At 28.5% G+C, this 18736-nt stretch overlaps 1 protein-coding gene and 1 long non-coding RNA gene across 2 annotated transcripts in view; both read left to right on the forward strand.

The window, feature by feature from the left end:
• Nucleotides 1–736: 736 nt before the first annotated feature.
• Nucleotides 737–18736, forward strand: part of LOC116851947 — a 23599-nt gene continuing 5599 nt past the window's right edge. The window contains exons 1-25 of the mRNA XM_032831880.1: nucleotides 737–948; nucleotides 1261–1769; nucleotides 2051–2518; nucleotides 2912–3092; nucleotides 3326–3485; nucleotides 3655–3736; nucleotides 4069–4406; nucleotides 5062–5336; nucleotides 5549–5736; nucleotides 5865–6173; nucleotides 6251–6326; nucleotides 6484–6602; nucleotides 8577–8748; nucleotides 9325–9830; nucleotides 10112–10576; nucleotides 10965–11145; nucleotides 11352–11511; nucleotides 11681–11762; nucleotides 12095–12432; nucleotides 13088–13362; nucleotides 13575–13762; nucleotides 13891–14199; nucleotides 14277–14352; nucleotides 14515–14621; nucleotides 17716–18240. Coding sequence (XP_032687771.1) covers nucleotides 862–948; nucleotides 1261–1769; nucleotides 2051–2518; nucleotides 2912–3092; nucleotides 3326–3485; nucleotides 3655–3736; nucleotides 4069–4406; nucleotides 5062–5336; nucleotides 5549–5736; nucleotides 5865–6173; nucleotides 6251–6326; nucleotides 6484–6602; nucleotides 8577–8748; nucleotides 9325–9830; nucleotides 10112–10576; nucleotides 10965–11145; nucleotides 11352–11511; nucleotides 11681–11762; nucleotides 12095–12432; nucleotides 13088–13362; nucleotides 13575–13762; nucleotides 13891–14199; nucleotides 14277–14352; nucleotides 14515–14621; nucleotides 17716–18240 — 6176 coding nt within the window. The 5' untranslated portion in view covers nucleotides 737–861. The remainder of the gene's footprint in view (nucleotides 949–1260; nucleotides 1770–2050; nucleotides 2519–2911; nucleotides 3093–3325; nucleotides 3486–3654; nucleotides 3737–4068; nucleotides 4407–5061; nucleotides 5337–5548; nucleotides 5737–5864; nucleotides 6174–6250; nucleotides 6327–6483; nucleotides 6603–8576; nucleotides 8749–9324; nucleotides 9831–10111; nucleotides 10577–10964; nucleotides 11146–11351; nucleotides 11512–11680; nucleotides 11763–12094; nucleotides 12433–13087; nucleotides 13363–13574; nucleotides 13763–13890; nucleotides 14200–14276; nucleotides 14353–14514; nucleotides 14622–17715; nucleotides 18241–18736) is intronic.
• On the forward strand, nucleotides 16047–17693 carry LOC116851932. Its single transcript, XR_004379669.1, has 3 exons — nucleotides 16047–16190; nucleotides 16277–16514; nucleotides 17149–17693. It is a non-coding gene; the product is annotated as an uncharacterized LOC116851932 (long non-coding RNA).

Here is an 18736-nt window from a genome sequence, read left to right on the forward strand (position 1 = left end):
TATGATTTCGCCTAAATTATATTATCGAGATTTATAACTGTGTGGCGGGTAAGAGTTCCAAATGTTAGAAATACGATAAACATTTAGTCTCATTAGTTTTTTTTTATTAATTTATTTCTATAAATATTTATTTACTGATAAAAGTAATGGAACTGGAAAAATATACGCAAACTGATTCTACCTTAAAGTATCCTTAAAGTCCTCATTCTTTCTTTTACATATCACATATATTTGTCCCCAAATACTTGAACAAAACCAGAACATTAAATGTGAGATCGAAAAATGGAAATTGTATTAGGATTAAAATAGTTCATATCTTTTCAAATAAATTGGAAGAAAACAGCGAAATAATTATTACTAATATTTTGTCGGTATATTATTAGTATAATGAGTTTCAGATTATTGAACTTTGTTTACATATATATATATATATATATAAGATTTTCATACATAAATTTTAGATAATTATTCTTTATTAACTGAATGTGTTATTGTGTTAAATTCCTAAATAATATTAGAAATATTATAATTTCTATTATTATAAACTGTATAATCCATAATCTCTTTGAACGGTTCAGCGTATTTATACCGTTTCAACTTAGAAGATGTCTTTCGTGTAAATAGTTATATTATTGTTTCTATTGTTTTTCATGGTATATATATTTAGCGAGCATATCGAAACATATTAGTCGAAATATATTACAATTTATCGAAAGATATTATTTCTCAGTAAACACAAAATATCATCGATGTTATAATGTCAGCTCCATCACATAGTATATTACGTAACTGTTACTTTGTTATATAACAAAGTAACAGTTACATAATATAAAATATAATTAAGTTGACATTGTAATATGGATGATACTTTGTGTTGACTGGGTTATATATGAAGTAGTTAAGATATACATTTATAATAATGATAATAAGCCTCTGTGGTGTTTCTTGGTAAATAATATCGTTGCTGCATTCTGTTCATTTTAATTTGTTAATTCACAGTCATACTATATTAAATACCGAATGAAATATTTACCCCTTATCCACAACCTTGCTTTAATCTTTAAGCCATAATAAATTGATCAACCACAGTCGATTATTTTAAAAATAATCAATTGTGGTTGATCAATTTCTTACGGCTTAAGAATTAAAGCAAGGTTGTGGACAAGAGGTTATTCTTTTCGTTTTATATTTTCGTTTTATTTTTGTACGTAGCTAATTTTACTTTGTCTTAAAAAAAAACTTTATTGTTAATTGATACAGATACTTAATGCAAAAATGAGTATAATACGCTTGGACCTATTATTAAGTAGCGTCTTCATATTAACCGTTGTGACGGCGGCGTTTGATATTAGTACTCGTCGAGATCACGGAGACTGTACGTCCGCTTCGTCTACAGATCGTTTAGATGTTAATGTAACGGAGCCAAAAGCTTATAAAGTCAAACTTATTCTGAGACCCAATTACAATGAATTCTTTGGTGTATGCAATATATTCGTTCAAGTTCATCAGAAGACAAAAACGATAAGTTTACACGCTTATAAAATACGAACACAATTGCATGAGATAAAATTGACACCGATAAACACAGAGGTAGTTATCAAACCCGTAAGATTTCGTTATTGCAATGTATCGCAAATATTGGAGCTGCGTTTCAAGAATAACATTGCTCCAGCAGATTATTATCTAGAATTATCTTTAATTGTGCGAATGAGAGGCGAATTCACAGGCCTTGACCGGTATCATTATAACGTATCGAAAAAATCTCGAAGGTAAGGACATATTAAAATATTATGCGTCATGATATATTGTTAAGATAAATTTGCCGTTTCTGGTAGCATGTTTTTGTTGCTACAATATAAAAACCTAAACATCACAAGCCTTAATGCACAAGCCTCACCAATGTCTATCATTTAATGCATTTGAAAAGATAAGATTCTTACAAAATATCATTAATAAGTTGCGTTTACGAATTACCATAAATTATAGTCATACTACAGCTACATGATGACTGAAAATTTATATTTAAATATATGAATTTGAAATTTAATAGGTGGTTGGTGACAAACCTATTTCAACCAAACGCGGCGCGAAGAATATTTCCATGCTGGGATCAACCAGAAATAAAAACGTCTTTCAACATGTCGATTGTGCATTCTACAGCATACAAAGTTTTATCGAATCTGCCAACAGTGGCAGTATTGGATGACATTAGTAATTTGAAACGTACATATTTTGCCGTTAGTCCGTTGATGTCTCTTTCTGAAGTGGTAATTGTCATGTTCGATGATACGCTTAGCCAAACTGAAACACCTGAGATAAATATACAAAAAAGAAAAATCATATGGGCCCGTCTAGTAAAGCAAAATAAACTGAATTTCTTCCACGAAATAAACGATATAGTGAAGTTCTCCTTATCTAAAAATGCGTTAGGCCAAATTATGATTCCGGAAACGAACGATATTCTGATTCCTGGTAGTCCAATGAAGGCCACAGGATCTGCACGATTCACTATTTACAGGTATACGACACTCGTAGTTAAAATGTCATGTCATTTAATTGATTAGATATACAAAGAACTTGAGTGTTTATATTATAATAAGATATATACGCTTATATGATATATATATATATATATATATATATATATATATATATATATATATATATGTATATATTTATAGTAGAAAATTAAATGTATACATTTTAAATGACAAATTTGATTGTAACGTATAAACTAGTACGTACCTAAAATTTTTATTACTCTATTTAATTTAACCATATATTAAGTAATTATAAATATTACATAAACATTGAATTTTGAGAGTTTCAATGTATACGGAATAGATTCAACTGAATCATGCAGTCGGACTATATAACCTCAGGGTTAATACAAATTTTTGAAACTTTACAGAGAAGAAGACGTCACTTACGACTCAAAATTACATTTTCCTGGTCGTAAACTAGATATCTTGAAATTACTTGCACGTCAAGAAATACTTCAATGGTTTGATCAAGCTATCGTCTCCTCGTCATTGTCTTACATGTTACGCGAGTCATTCGCGATTTACTTTAGCCATTGTTATACAATTCTGGTAATTATTTTACAATTAAAGTAATGTGAAACCTTTTTAACGTTATAAATAAACTAGTTTCTGCAGTTACAATGATTTGATAGAGTGGGAATTATTGTTTCTCGAACAATTTTTAATAACCGGTGATATGAGCATATTATAACTACGCATTTCAACATAAATATTGATATTAATAATTGTAATTCAACGTAATTATTGATTAATAATTTAATTGTAATTATGATTGTTTTCAGCCTTACTACTCTTCACACTTAGAGGATCTTTTTACAGTCCAGGTTCTACAGCCCACTTTCTATTATGATATTACTCTGCGAATGAAGCCCATTATACACAAGGCCAATGAAACTGATGCAATTGATAAATTTATTTATTCTCGTTTCAATGGTTATAAAGGTGAGTAAATGCATTTAAATTATCATACGTATGAGCTTGTTCAACTACTTCAAATTCTTCCATTTCATTAATATCAAATTGTATTAGTTTTTAAAATGTATTTCAATATTGAGATATATTTATTATTAAATTATATTACTCTATATTATTTTATCATCCGTTATCGTAGGATCTATTATATTGCGCATGTTTGCAAATATTCTCACCCCTGAAGTTTTTCATCAACAAATTTTGAGTTATGCAAAAAAATTGTAAGTAAGGCTTTGTTAAACTATATTTATTTATCCTACTTATTTTTATAAGCTTTGACGAATTGATTGTGCATTTATCCGTGATACCGTCACAAATTATGTTGACATTTTCACAGTAAAATGGTGTACATTTAACAATTAACTTTTATCTAAGAAATTATAACGTGGTTGATCGCGTCTTCTAGTGTGCCACATTTTTCTCAGAACTATTATAAAAATTGCTTACATTAAACCGACTTAAGGTTATGCAGATAAATTAGAAGTTATAGTTCCTTATTCAACTTATAACATAATTTACGTATTGTTGATAATACTAAATTTTAACAATTCAGGGAGCATCATTCGGACAAGCATAATGAATTTTGGGACGTTGTGCAAGAGCTTAACGATGTGGACAAGAATCACATTCACAATATATCAGACATAATGAATAGTTGGTTACGGCAAGAAAAATTTCCTGAATTGTACGTTTGTTATAAACGTGAAAAAATATCTATTAAAGTAGTTTGTGACAATGGCACCAAATGGAATATATCTGTAAGCATTTTCATAGCGAAAAATCTCGGTGACAGCTATACGTTAAATGTTTGGCTTCCATGCAATAATTCTGTAGCTACTACAATCACACATCCTGATATTAATTTCGTTATAGTCAACTTCGACCAATTTGGTAAGTATTGATTGAGAAAATCGTTATGATTGGTTACTTACATAAAATGGTTGCACTTATAATATATTATGATATATGTACAATTATATTCATTTTAACTGGAGCTTTACATTTAAAAAGTATTAAATCGTGATATATGATTATAGTAATATTTCCGAAACATTAAAAGCTCTTGCAGTTGCTTGTATATAATATATCGTTCAGTTTAACTTTATCATTTATTTATGTAGTAAATATTCTCATGCAATGCAGTATGTATATGCAATATCACATCATGGTAGGAGCAAAACATACTGGAACGATTAATTTTCGTCTTAACAAAAAAAAAATAATTTTTATACTAAATATATATGAATTCTTTTCCGTTTTCAAAATACGAGTTAAATATATTATACTCTCCTATTATATGTATAGGACAATATAATATCATCGATATATCTTATGATATCATCCGAGGATGTATGATATATTTTTATGGGAAATTTCAAAATGTCTTGATTTCATGTTAATGCTGTTATGCTGTTCTAAATAATTAAAAGTATTAAAAGTTAAAAGCACGTAAAAAATATAAGGGAAATTAATGTTTCAAGCATTTTTGCATATAAGAATAAATATTCTGAGAAAAAAATTTAGTGTAGGTAATATTTTTTGGCAGGATACTACCGGGTCAATTACGATGATGTAGGATGGACGAAAATTACGAATTATCTGCAGATTGATAATTATGAAGATATATCTATACATAATCGTGCTCAATTAATTGATAACGCATATTATTATGTCATGGATGGCAAACTTTCGTCTTCCACATTTTTTTATGTACTTAGTTACTTAGATCGAGAAACGCATTATGTACCTTGGTATGCGATGTTTAACATTTTGTCGTACCTGTCTAATTATTTTGAGCTTCCAAGAAGTACAAATGCCAAGGTAAGCACAACTTTTGTCACTAAGGCTAAGAAACAAATATTCTCGATTTACGATTTTACAAAAAGGCGAATAACTGTTGCAAACATGTGAATATCCGAAATATACCATTATCAATAAATATAGAAAAGATCCAACAAACGTCTATGCACTTGCACACATATATATTGTTTTCGTAAATGATAATATATAAAATTGCATGATTAATATTATAGCTGTCTATAGGGACTAGTTTGGGTAACCTTCTTGAAAATATAACATATGAAGAACGTGCTGAAGACGATGAAATGACGAAATCGTTAAGATTGCTGGCAGCGAGATGGGCTTGTAAATTTGATTTTCAGAAATGTAAAGAAGCCGCTGCTACAATGTTGTTCCGGGAATTACATCCTCCAATAATAAAGTGATTCTTTTTACAATTACTATTTTTTTACATTCCTCGAGCTAAACTGGATCAGCTTGTTAGCTATAGGAAATTATAAAAATTATGTTTTCGTCACATATTTTTCATTTTTAATTTCATATTTTTAGAAATTTACCTTTGTGGAAGGACTGGCTGTATTGTATGGGAATGAAAGGAATAGAAAGTACAACTTGGTTTACACTATTTTCTGATTTCTTAATAACAAAAAATACAGATGTATTTAAATATTTGGCTTGTACTGATGATGAAAGGCTTCTTACTTATTATATGAATGCTCTTATCAGTGATGAACGCATAAATAATTTAATCCAACCCGAAGAATTTGCAAAACATTATCGCTCTATCCTAAAGAGGCATTTGGGAAAAACTGCTGTATTTAAACATGTATTAGGGAATTTCGCCTTTATAGCAGAAAGGTTATTTGTTTTTGTAATTATAAAGTTGTAGTAAATTTAGTTTATTATAGTTAGTTATATATTATAAATATTTACAGGATTTACGGGATAGGCAGTTTGACGAGCCTATGGGGTGACGTCATGTTGAGCCTTTCTCAAGAACAGCTTAACGAAGTAAATTTTACAATTTTCTTATATTTAGTTTTAAGTTTTTGTCAAGTAGTATCATTGGCGTTTACATATATATAAGTATTAATTTATTACTTGATAATTATGCCTCACTAATTCACTACTAATTATGACTGATATATACCTAAATTATTTGCTTCAGGTACTGAAATTTTCTCGAGAAGTTGATACGAAGTTTGCAATACAGCAAGATGTATTTAATAAATTTTTAGATGCTCGACTTCTTTACATACAGAAGTTAATTCATAAATTTAATCATCTGTAAAATAAATATAGTCAATCTGTTACAGTGAAGTTATTCAAAGTGGCCAAAAAATCAATACAACAAATATGGCGATTTAAATAATTCTTCATAAATAATTTTTTATTTTATTTTTAAAACTATAATCATTAGACTAACATGTTTGTTCGTATATTTTTATATGTGTATATAAGTTTATATATATATACATATATTATATACATACTCACGTATGTATATATATACAAATATACGAATATAAACATATACTGACACATTTATAGAATTCGTATATTGTACGGAATATATATATATATATATACATATATATATATATATAATATTTTCCTGTAAGTTGTACACGTGTAACATTTTACAACAGGAAATATACGTATAATTTGTAAACGTTCTTCTTTGATATGTTATTGCTTGTACGTTTATAATTTATTGTAATTAAGTATTATTTAATAAAATATAGTATTGTATTGTATATTTAAAAACGTGTTGTGATTGAAAAGCTTATGTCTATATATCTAATACATAATGTAATTGCTAATTTGATTTCGCCTATTAAATAGACGATATTTTTAACTTACATATTGAGTAATATAATAAAATCATGTAAGTAAGTGTGTGATATAGTAAGATGATATAAATATTTGATGATATAAATGAAATATGAAGTTAACATCTTATCACGCGATATGAGCAATGTCATATACATTACATTCAGCTGCGAATACGGGATATTAGCCGACTCTTTAAATTATTAGAATAATTTTTTCATTTAATAAATAGAAAATATGGCCATTATACGCAGGGTGTCTGACAATAATATATAAATCTTTTGTATATTTGTAACTTAGATGAAGAGGAACAAAAAATTTCTGTACTATTTTACGAACAATCATAAAATTTTTAGTTAAAGAAGATTGACGAATGATCGTGTGTGATATTCTGAGTGGAGATTTAATAAATTATATCGTATCTAAAATATAAAAAAATATTTTGTAATCAATGCGCTTAAATCTCCATATATCTATAATACATAATTTAATTGCTAATTTAATTTGGTCTGCTGAATAGACGGTATCCTTAGCGTACATTGAGTAGTATGTGAAGTAAAATGTTATATATATGCTCTAAACGGAATAAAGTTCACTTTGTTATCGTAGATTAACAGGCAATATATATGGTACATATATATGTTACATTTAACTACACATACAAGCCTTGCGAACTGTTATAACAATTTTTTAGTTTTTATATATTATATTATATCTGTTTTGATATATATTTATTCGTCATATTTATTCACATTGTAACTTGTTTCTTTTCATAGTGCTATATATTATATAACTGATATCACTGTGCACATATGTATACCACAAAAAGAAGAAAATAGAAGTCCTGTATATAATTGGCGAATATAATATTTCTGTCAATTTAAAATTAAATTGATTTCTACCGTCCTGACCATAATGAATTCATCCACAAAGAGTTTAAATTATTAAACGTAATGAAAAAATATGAGATTCCCTTTTGGTCTTTTTTATATTTATAAATGTGAAGAAATATTTTACAAAATTGATTTGCAATTTTCGCATGACTCATTATATATATTTTGTTCTTCTCTAATATGAGAAATTTGAATAAACTAGCAACCATTATTCTCGAAGTTTTTCGCTTGTGATTCGATTAAGATTTTATGTTATGTGACCTCTTACTTGAATGTTAAATGACACTAAGCGCTTATATAAGGATGCTAGGTGTCAACGTTATCATCAGTATTCTGTGACTCGTCGATAAGGTAAAGTATAGTTGAAGTGTATTTATGGTTTCGCTTAAATTATACTATCGAGATTTAGAACCGCGTGGCGAATAGGACTGCTAAGTGTTAGAATTGTGATAAATGTTTACTCCTATAAATTTTTTTTTAATTAATTTATTTCCATAAATATTTATTTACTGCTAAAAATAATGGAACTGAAAAGATATACGCAAAGTAATTCTACCTTAGAGTATCTCCGTTTTATCTTTTATATAACACATACATTTTTACTTGAACAAACTCAGAACATTAAGTATGAGTATCGGAAAAAAGAAAATTGTATTAGGATTAATATAACTCATGTCTTTTCAAATAAACTGGAGGAAAACAGTGAAGTAATTATTACTAATATTTTTTGGCTATATTATTAATATAAAGAGTTCAGATTACATTTCTTAACATAACTTCATTTACATATATATAAGATTTTCATATGAATTTTAGAAAATTATTCTTCATCAACCGAGTGTGTTATCGTTTGTAAATTCCCAAATAATATTAGAAATATTACAATTTCTGTTATTATAAGCTGTATAGTTTATAATCTCTTCAAACGGCTCGGCATATTTACACCGTTAACTTAGAAGGTGTCTTTCGTATAAATTGTTATTATTATTTCTATTGCTCTTCATAGTAACATATATTTACCAAGCAAATCGAAGCATAAAGGTATTACTTATATATAAAGTAGTTAAGATATACATTTATAATATTGATAATAAGTCTCTGTGGTGTTTCTTGGTAAATAATATCGTTGCTGCATTCAGTCTGTTTTTTTTTAGTTTGTTAATTCACAGTCATACTATATTAAATACCAGATAAAACATTTATTCTTTTTGTTTTACAACTTATTATTATACGTAGCTAATTTTACTTTGCTCTAAAAAGAACTTTATTGTTACTTGATACAGATACTTGATGCAAAAATGGGTATGACGCGCTTGTACCTACTATCAAGCGTCTTCATATTAACCGTCGTGACGGCGACGTTTCAAATTCGTACTCATCGAGATTACGGAAACTGTACATCCGCCTCGCCTACAGATTGTTTAGCCGTTAATGTAACGGAGCCAAAAGCTTATGAACTCCAACTTGTCGTAAGACCTAATTTCAATGAATTCTTCGGTATATGCAATATATTGGTTCAAGTTCATCAGCAGACAAAAACGATAAGTCTACACGCTTATAAAATACGAACACAATTAGATGAGATTAAATTGACACCGATAAACACAGAAGTAATTATCAAACCCGTGAGATTTCGTTATTGCAATGTATCGCAAATATTGGAGCTGCATTTCAAGAAGAACATTGCTCCTGCACATTATTATCTAAAATTCTCTTTAATTGTGCGAATGAGCGGTGATTTAACAGGTCTTGATCGGTATCATTATAGAGTATCGAGAAAATCTCGAAGGTAAGAACATATTAAAATATTATGCGTCATGATATATTATTAAGATAAATTTGCCGTTTCTGGTAGCATGTTTTTGTTGCTACAATATAAAAACTTAAACATCACAAGCCTTAATGCACAAGCCTCATCAATGTCTATCGTTTAATGCACTAGAAAAGATAAGATTCTTACAAAATATCATTAATAAGTCGCGTTTACGAATTACCATAAATTATAGTCATACTACAGCTACATGATGACTAAAAATTTATATTTAAATATATGAATTTGAAACGTAATAGGTGGTTGGTGACAAACCTATTTCAACCAAACGCGGCGCGAAGAATATTTCCATGCTGGGATCAACCAGAAATAAAAGCGTCTTTCAACATTTCGATTGTGCATCCTACAGCATACAGAGTTTTATCGAATATGCCAACAGTGGCAGAATTGGATGATATTAATGATTTGAAACATACATATTTTGCCGTTAGACCGGTGATGTCCCTTTCTGAAGTGGTAATTGTCATGTTCGATGATACACTCAGCCAAATTAAACCTAAGATAAATATAGAAAAAAGAAAAATCATATGGGCTCGTCTAATAAAGCAAAATAAACTCCGTTTCTTCCATGAAATAACCAATATAGTGAAGTTCTCCTTATCTAAAAGTGCGTTAGGCCAAATTATGATTCCGGAAACGTACGATATTCTGATTCCTGCTAGTCCAATAAAGGCCACAGGATTTGCACAATTCACTATTTACAGGTATACGACACTCCTAGTTAAAATGTCATGTCATTTAATTGATTAGATATACAAAGAATTCGAGTGTTTATATTATAATAAGATATATACGCTTATGTGATATATATATATATATATATATATATATATATATATATATATATATATATATATGGTAGAAAATTAAATGTATACATTTTAATTGATAAATTTGATTGTAACGTATAAACTAGTACGTACCTAAAATTTTTATTAACTCTAGTTAATTTAACCATATATTACGTAATTATAAATATTACATGAAAACATTGAATTTTGAGAGTTTCAATGTGTACGGAATAGATTCAAATGAATCGTGCAGTCGGACTATATAATCTCAAGGTTAATACAAATATTTGAAATTTTACAGAGAAGAAGACGTCACTTACGACTCAAAATTACATTTTCCTGGTCGTAAACTAGATATCTTGAAATTACTTGCACGTCAAGAAATACTTCAATGGTTTGATCAAGCTGTCGTCTCCTCGTCATTGTCTTACATGTTACGCGAGTCTTTTGCGATGTACTTTAGTCATTATTATACAGTTCTGGTAATTATTTTACAATTAAAGTCATTTGGAACCTTTTTAACGTTATAAATAAACTAGTTTCTGCAGTTATAATAATTTGACAGAGTGGGAATTATTGTTTCTCGAACAATTTTTAATAACCGGTGATATGAGCATATTATAACTACGCAATTTCAACGTAATTATTGATATAATAATAATTTAATTGTAATTGTGATTGTTTTTAGCCTCACTACTCTTCACACTTAGGGGATCTTTTTACAGTCCAGATTCTACAGCCCACTTTTTACTATGATATATCTCTGCGGATGAAGCCCATTATACACAAGGCCAACGAAACTGATGCAATTGATAAATTTATTTATTCTCGTTTCAATGGTTATAAAGGTGAGTAAATGCATTTAAATTATCATACGTATGAGCTTGTTAAACTACTTCAAATTCTTCCATTTCATTAATATCAAATTATATTAATTCTTAAAATGTATTTCAATATTGAGATATATTTATTATTAAATTATATTATTCTATATTATGTTGTCATCCATTATCGTAGGATCTATTATATTGCGCATGTTTGCAAATATTCTCACTCCTGAAGTTTTTCATCAACAAATCTTAAGTTATGCAAGAAAATTGTAAGTAAGGCTTTGTTAAACTATATTTATTTATCCTACTTTTTTTTATAAGCTTTGACGAATTGATTGTGCATTTATCCGTGATACCGTCACAAATTATGTTGACATTTTCACAGTAAAATGGTGTACATTTAACAATTAACTTTTATCTAAGAAATTATAACGTGGTTGATCGCGTCTTCTAGTGTGCCACATTTTTCTCAGAACTGTTATAAAAATTGCTTACATTAAACCGACTTAAGGTTATGCAGATAAATTAGAAGTTATATTTCCTTATTCAACTTATAACATAATTTACGTATTGTTGATAATACTAAATTTTAACAATTCAGGGAGCATCATTCGGACAAGCATAATGAATTTTGGGACGTTGTGCAAGAGCTTAACGATGTGGACAAGAATCACATTCACAATATATCAGACATAATGAATAGTTGGTTACGGCAAGAAAAATTTCCTGAATTGTACGTTAGTTATGAACGTGAAAAAATATCTATTAAAATAGTTTGTGACAATGGCACCAAATGGAATATATCTGTAAACATTTTCATAGCGAAAAATCTCGGTGACAGCTATACGTTAAATGTTTGGCTTCCATGCAATAATTCTGTAGCTACTACAATCACACATCCTGATATTAATTTCGTTATAGTCAACTTCGACCAATTTGGTAAGTATTGATTGAGAAAATCGTTATGATTGGTTACTTACATAAAATGGTTGCACTTATAATATATTATGATATATGTACAATTATATTCATTTTAACTGGAGCTTTACATTTAAAAAGTATTAAATCGTGATATGTGAATATAGTGATATTTCCGAAACATTAAAAGCTCTTGCAGTTGCTTTGATATAATATATCGTTTAGTATAACTTTATCATTTATTTATGTAGTAAATATTTTCATGCAGTGCATATGTATATGCAATATCACATCATGGTAGGCACAAAACATACTGGAACGATTAATTTTCGTCTTAACAAAAAAAATAATTTTTATACTAAATATATATGAATTCTTTTCCGTTTTCAAAATACGAGTTAAATATATTATACTCTCCTATTATATGTATAGGACAATATAATATCATCGATATATCTTATGATATCATCCGAGGATGTATGATATATTTTTATGGGAAATTTCAAAATGTCTTGATTTCATGTTAATGCTGTTATGCTGTTCTAAATAATTAAAAGTACTAAAAGTTAAAAGTACGTTAAAAATATAAGGGAAATTAATGTTTCAAACATTTTTGCATATAAGAACAAATATTCTGAGAAAAAAATTTAGTAATTTAGGTAATATTTTCTGGCAGGATACTACCGAGTCAATTACAATGATATAGGATGGACGAAAATTGCGAATTATCTGCAGTATGAGAATTATGAAGATATATCTATACATAATCGTGCTCAATTAATTGATAACGCATATTATTATGTCCTGGATGGCAAACTTTCGTCTTCCACATTTTTTTATGTACTTAGTTACTTAGATCGAGAAACGCATTATGTACCTTGGTATGCGATGTTTAACATTTTGTCGTACCTGTCTAATTATTTTGAGCTTCCAAGAAGTACAAATGCCAAGGTAAGCACAACTTTTGTCACTAAGGCTAAGAAACAAATATTCTCGATTTACGATTTTACAAAAAGGCGAATAACTGTTGCAAACATGTGAATATCCGAAATATACCATTATCAATAAATATAGAAAAGATCCAACAAACGTCTGTGCACTTGCACACATATATATTGTTTTCGTAAATGATAATATACGAAATTGCATGATTAATATTATAGCTGCCTATATTGGCTATGTTGGATAGCCTTCTTAAAAATATAACATATGAAGAACGTGCTGAAGACGATGAAATGACGAAATCGTTAAGATTGCTGGCAGCGAGATGGGCTTGTAAATTTGATCTTAAGAAATGTAAAGAAGCCGCTGCTACAATGTTGCTCCGGGAATTACATCCTCCAAAAATAAAGTGATTTTTTTTACAATTACTAATTTTTTACATTCCTCGAGCTAAACTGAATCAGCTTGTTAGCTATAGGAAAATATGAAAATTAAGTTTTCGTCACATACTTTTAATTTTTAATTTCATATTTTTAGAAATTTACCTTTGTGGAAGGATTGGGTATATTGTATGGGAATGAAAGGAATAGAAAGTATAACTTGGTTTACACTATTTTCTGATTTCTTAATAACAAAAAAGGCGGATGTATTGAAATATTTGGCTTGTACTGATGATGAGAGGCTCATTGTTTATTATATGAATGCTCTTATCAGGGATGAACGCATAAATAATTTAATCCAACCTGAAGAACTTACAGAACATTATCGCTCTATTCTAAGGAGGCATTTGGGAAAAACTGCTGTATTTAAACATGTATTAGGGAATTTCGCCATTATAGCAGAATGGTTATTTGTTTTTGTAATTATAAAGTTGTAGTAAATTTAGTTTATTATAGTTAGTTATATATTATAAATATTTACAGGATTTACGGAATAGACAGTTTGACGAGTCTATGGGGTGACGTCATATTGAACCTTTCTCGGAAACAGCTTTATCAGGTAAATTTTACAATTTTCTTACATTTAGTTATTTAGTTTTAAGTTTTCATCCATCACTTGCGTTTACATATATATATATAAGTAATAATTTAATACTTAGTAATTATACTTCACTAATTCACTACTAATTATGACTAATATATATCTAAATTATTTGTTCAGATGCTGAAATTTTCTCAAAAAGTTGATACGAAATTTGCAGTACAGCAAGATGTATTTAATAAATTTTTAAATGCTCGACTTTTTTACATGCAAAATTTAATTGATAAATTTAATCATCTGTAAAATAAATATTATTAATCTGTTACACAGTAAAATTATTCGAAGAAACGGCCACATCAACAACATATCTTGCAATTTATAAATAATTACTTATAAATAATATTTTACTTTGTTTTTAAAACTATGACCGTTAGACTAACATGTTTGTTGATATATTCTTATATCTATACATAAGTTTATATATATACACATATTATATACATCCTCACGTATGTATATATATACATATATACACATGTACTAAACATGTATAGAATTCATATATAAGTAATATATATATGTATATATAATATTTTCCTGTTATTTATAAATTATACGTTATATTGTGAAACAGGAAATATATATATATATATATTTATAAACGTTCTTCTTTGATATGTTATTGCTTGTTTATAATTTATTGTAATGAGCTATTATTTAATAAAGTATAGTATTGTATTGTAATTAAAAAATTTCTTGTGTTGAAGCGTTTATGTCTGTATACCCAATACACAATTTAATTCTTAATTTAATTACACCTATTAAATAGACGATATTTTCGACTCACATATTGAGTAATACAGTAAAATCATGTAAGTAAATTTGTGTTACAGTAAGATGATATAAATATTTGAAATAAATGAAATAAAAATCAACTTCTTATCATGCGATATGAACAATATCATGTACATTACATTCCGAATGCGGGATATTAGTCAACTCTTTAAATTATTAGAATAATTTTTTTCAATTAATGAGTGGAAAACATGATTACTATATAGGGTGTCTGACAATAATATATAAATCTTTCGTATACGTGTAGCTAAAGTGAAACGGAATAAAAAAAATCTCTCTCGTGTTTTATGAACAATCACATAAAATTTTGAGTTAAAGAAGATTGGCGAATGATTGTGTGTGATATTTTGAGTGGGATGCTGTAAAGAGGATGAGCGGACTACGTTAATTATTGCTTATCTCGCGCCACTTCCCCCTCTCCTGCTAACTTATCTGCACTCAACGCTCGAATAGAGTAACATTGCATTAGGTAAGTAAAATGGTAGAAAAATTTTTTGTTTAGTTTAATCTCTCCAATCTACCTACACACGTGCTTTCGACAATCTCATGTCAGACATCTTGTTTACATGTTTTATTTATCGTGCGATATTTATATGTGTTACATTTATATGTGTACATTAAGAAGGAAATAAAATATTTTGTATCTTAAACTGCTATATTGATACTTTTTACGCTACTCATGAAGATGTTTAAATACCTTGGAAAATATCTTCTTTATTGCTTTAATACGTGTTACATGTATGAACAGAGGACTAAACGCTCCGTCGTTCACATATATAGCTCAAGTAGGGGGTATAATGTTATGTGCCCCTCTCTCCGCACTCTCCTCACGTTTAAGTATTAAGCTAGTCACCCTATACTTCGAGTTTATAAGCACGTCCTATGCCGTAATTGTTATCAGTTCGCAGTAGTTCGTCGAGAATATAAGATATAACCTTCACGAATATATGTTAGTGTTGAGAATAGGTGTTACTACTGTGATGAACAAATGACGATTTATCGTATGATTGTTTAAGTACTTAGAAAATAAAACCACAACATATTCACAGTTGGATTTTACATAAAAATATTTTATCATTTCTTGCAGGCATATGTGATATCTCGATTTAAGCTCAGCAACAATCAAAACCATGTGAGACGACAGACTTACAAATTAAAAACAATATTAGACTAAGCGCACGACTGCAAGTATACCGGAGGAAAGCAGCATTGAAGTTGTCATTAATACTCTGTAGGAACGTCATTCTCGTAACAGATAGCGATATAGGTAGCGATATATTATTCCACGCTAGCTGAATGCCTTATTCTTTCTAACAGACATATCTGTAAGTGATATTTGAGATATTACAGTTCCTGTAAATTTAATATGTGAATTTGATACTTTTTATGTGGATCGGATAGTTCCTCTCGTTTTATCTATCTTTTAAGCTGTCTTTCGGCATAAGTAGTCTTTAATATTGTTTTGATAATTTCTACAAAGATATAAATATACAATTATATACACTTCGTCGTATATCATTTCCTCGTGAGACATTTACTCGTAGACACTTCTTCGTCGGACATTTCATTCCCTTAACTACAAGATGTTTCACCGTTTACGACTATTAATCGTTTTCCATTTTATTGTCTACAATATTACATATACATATTTACGTAACAACAACTTGCCAAATTTCATTGTTTTTTTTGTGTGTGGTATATTAAATATTTTCCGCTTTATTAATTTTATAAATTTACTATGTACTAAAATTAAAAATAGTTCAAGAAACAGCAAAGATCCAAGCTGAGTTGAAATTTAGTATCACTTATCGATCTTTTGTCTTACTAAAGATCGATAATTGATACTAAATTTCTTCGATCTTTTGTCTTACTAAAGATGTCTTACTAAAGATCGAAAGATTTATCTGCGTAGAAAAAAAAATATACTAAAATAATTATAGATATAATTGCATAATGTAGATAAAGAGAGAGAGACCGATTTAAATTAAAAAGCGTTAAAATATACACAAGATAGTAATAAGCAATGTCATGAACGGAAAAATGTAAACAATGGAATATAGACAGAGAAATTTAGTAGACGACGGAATATTACGACGAAGAAGTGTATCAGAATACGATATAACTAAAACACTACGAACAAGTGTCCAACGACGAAATGGCAAACAATAAAGTGGTTGTATTTTGCTTCAATTCTTTTTCATGAACTTACACGTTTTTTAAACGAAATAAAATGTAAAGAGTATAATTAGTTATATATGAAATATTTAAAATGTACGTATTGTATTAACGATATACATACATAGAGCGGTTCTTGCTAATGAATATTGTTTCTGCATTCGTACTATTTGTCTTGTTGGCTCAATTTTATTTCTTCAAATACGAGAAATGTAATTTAACTATAATGGCCTTGCAGTGCGATTCTGAGCTTATTTTTGTTTTAATGATATTATTTTCTATTCTAATTATTCTATATTATTCTATTCTATGTTGTATTATTCTAATCATATTATTTTATTTTAAATCTAGAACCAACTTATTCGCGCAGATATTTGACGCAAAAATGGGCATGGTATGCTTAAAATTGCTGTCAAATTTCTTCTTAATATTCAGCGTCGTGATGGCAACATTAACTACTAATGAGGATCACGGAGATTGTGCGTCCGCTTCAACTGCAGATCGTTTAACGGTTGATGTAGTGGAGCCAGAGTTATACAATATTCATCTCGTCGTAAAACCGTATTACAATTTCTTCTTCGGTACAAGCGAGATCTTGATACACGTATATCATCCGACAAGGTCTATACGTTTACACGCTTACAATATAAAGACTGAACTATATTCAATATATCTCCAGAAAGTAAACACACCGGATAAGGTGAAACTATTGAATTATCGTTATTGTAAAATATCGCAGATATTGGATTTGTATCTTCCAGTAGTTATTTCTCCTGCACATTATACCCTCAAATTTAATTTCCACGCTCTTTATGGAATGAAAGAATACAAAGGTCTCGGTCCGTATCTATATAAAAAACGGAGGAAAAACCGAAGGTGAGTAAACATTAAAATGTTTGTTTACATTAAAGTGGTGTTTATACGCTATTTTATGTATGCTGCGGTCAATTACTACAATTTCCGGTATTATCGTCGCGATATTAGGCAACAAATTTATTTTAAATATATATAGTTTATGACAATGAAAAATGATATGTTATTATCAAATATCATTTTTAAGCCGTATCTAAAAATGTACTCTATCTGGGAAAAATGATTATATATGAATTATATTTTCATAATCTTTCATGATCTTACATAATAATAATTATGATATATCCGTAACATGGAAAGAAATATTGTACAATTAAAGTAAATGTTAATGTATGTGGTATTCCGTGATACTAATCGTTTAATCGAATGAAACTAATTTCTTTTTTCCATTTAATTCATATAATTACTTATGAATGTGTGACTATATGGAGACAAAATTCACGTATGGCATATATATATATATATATATATATATATATATATATATATATATATATAT

This window comes from Odontomachus brunneus, unplaced genomic scaffold (genome assembly GCF_010583005.1).
Source record: "Odontomachus brunneus isolate Ranch 3 - 2012 unplaced genomic scaffold, Obru_v1 Obru_scaffold_196, whole genome shotgun sequence".
Classification (NCBI taxonomy): domain Eukaryota; kingdom Metazoa; phylum Arthropoda; class Insecta; order Hymenoptera; family Formicidae; genus Odontomachus; species Odontomachus brunneus.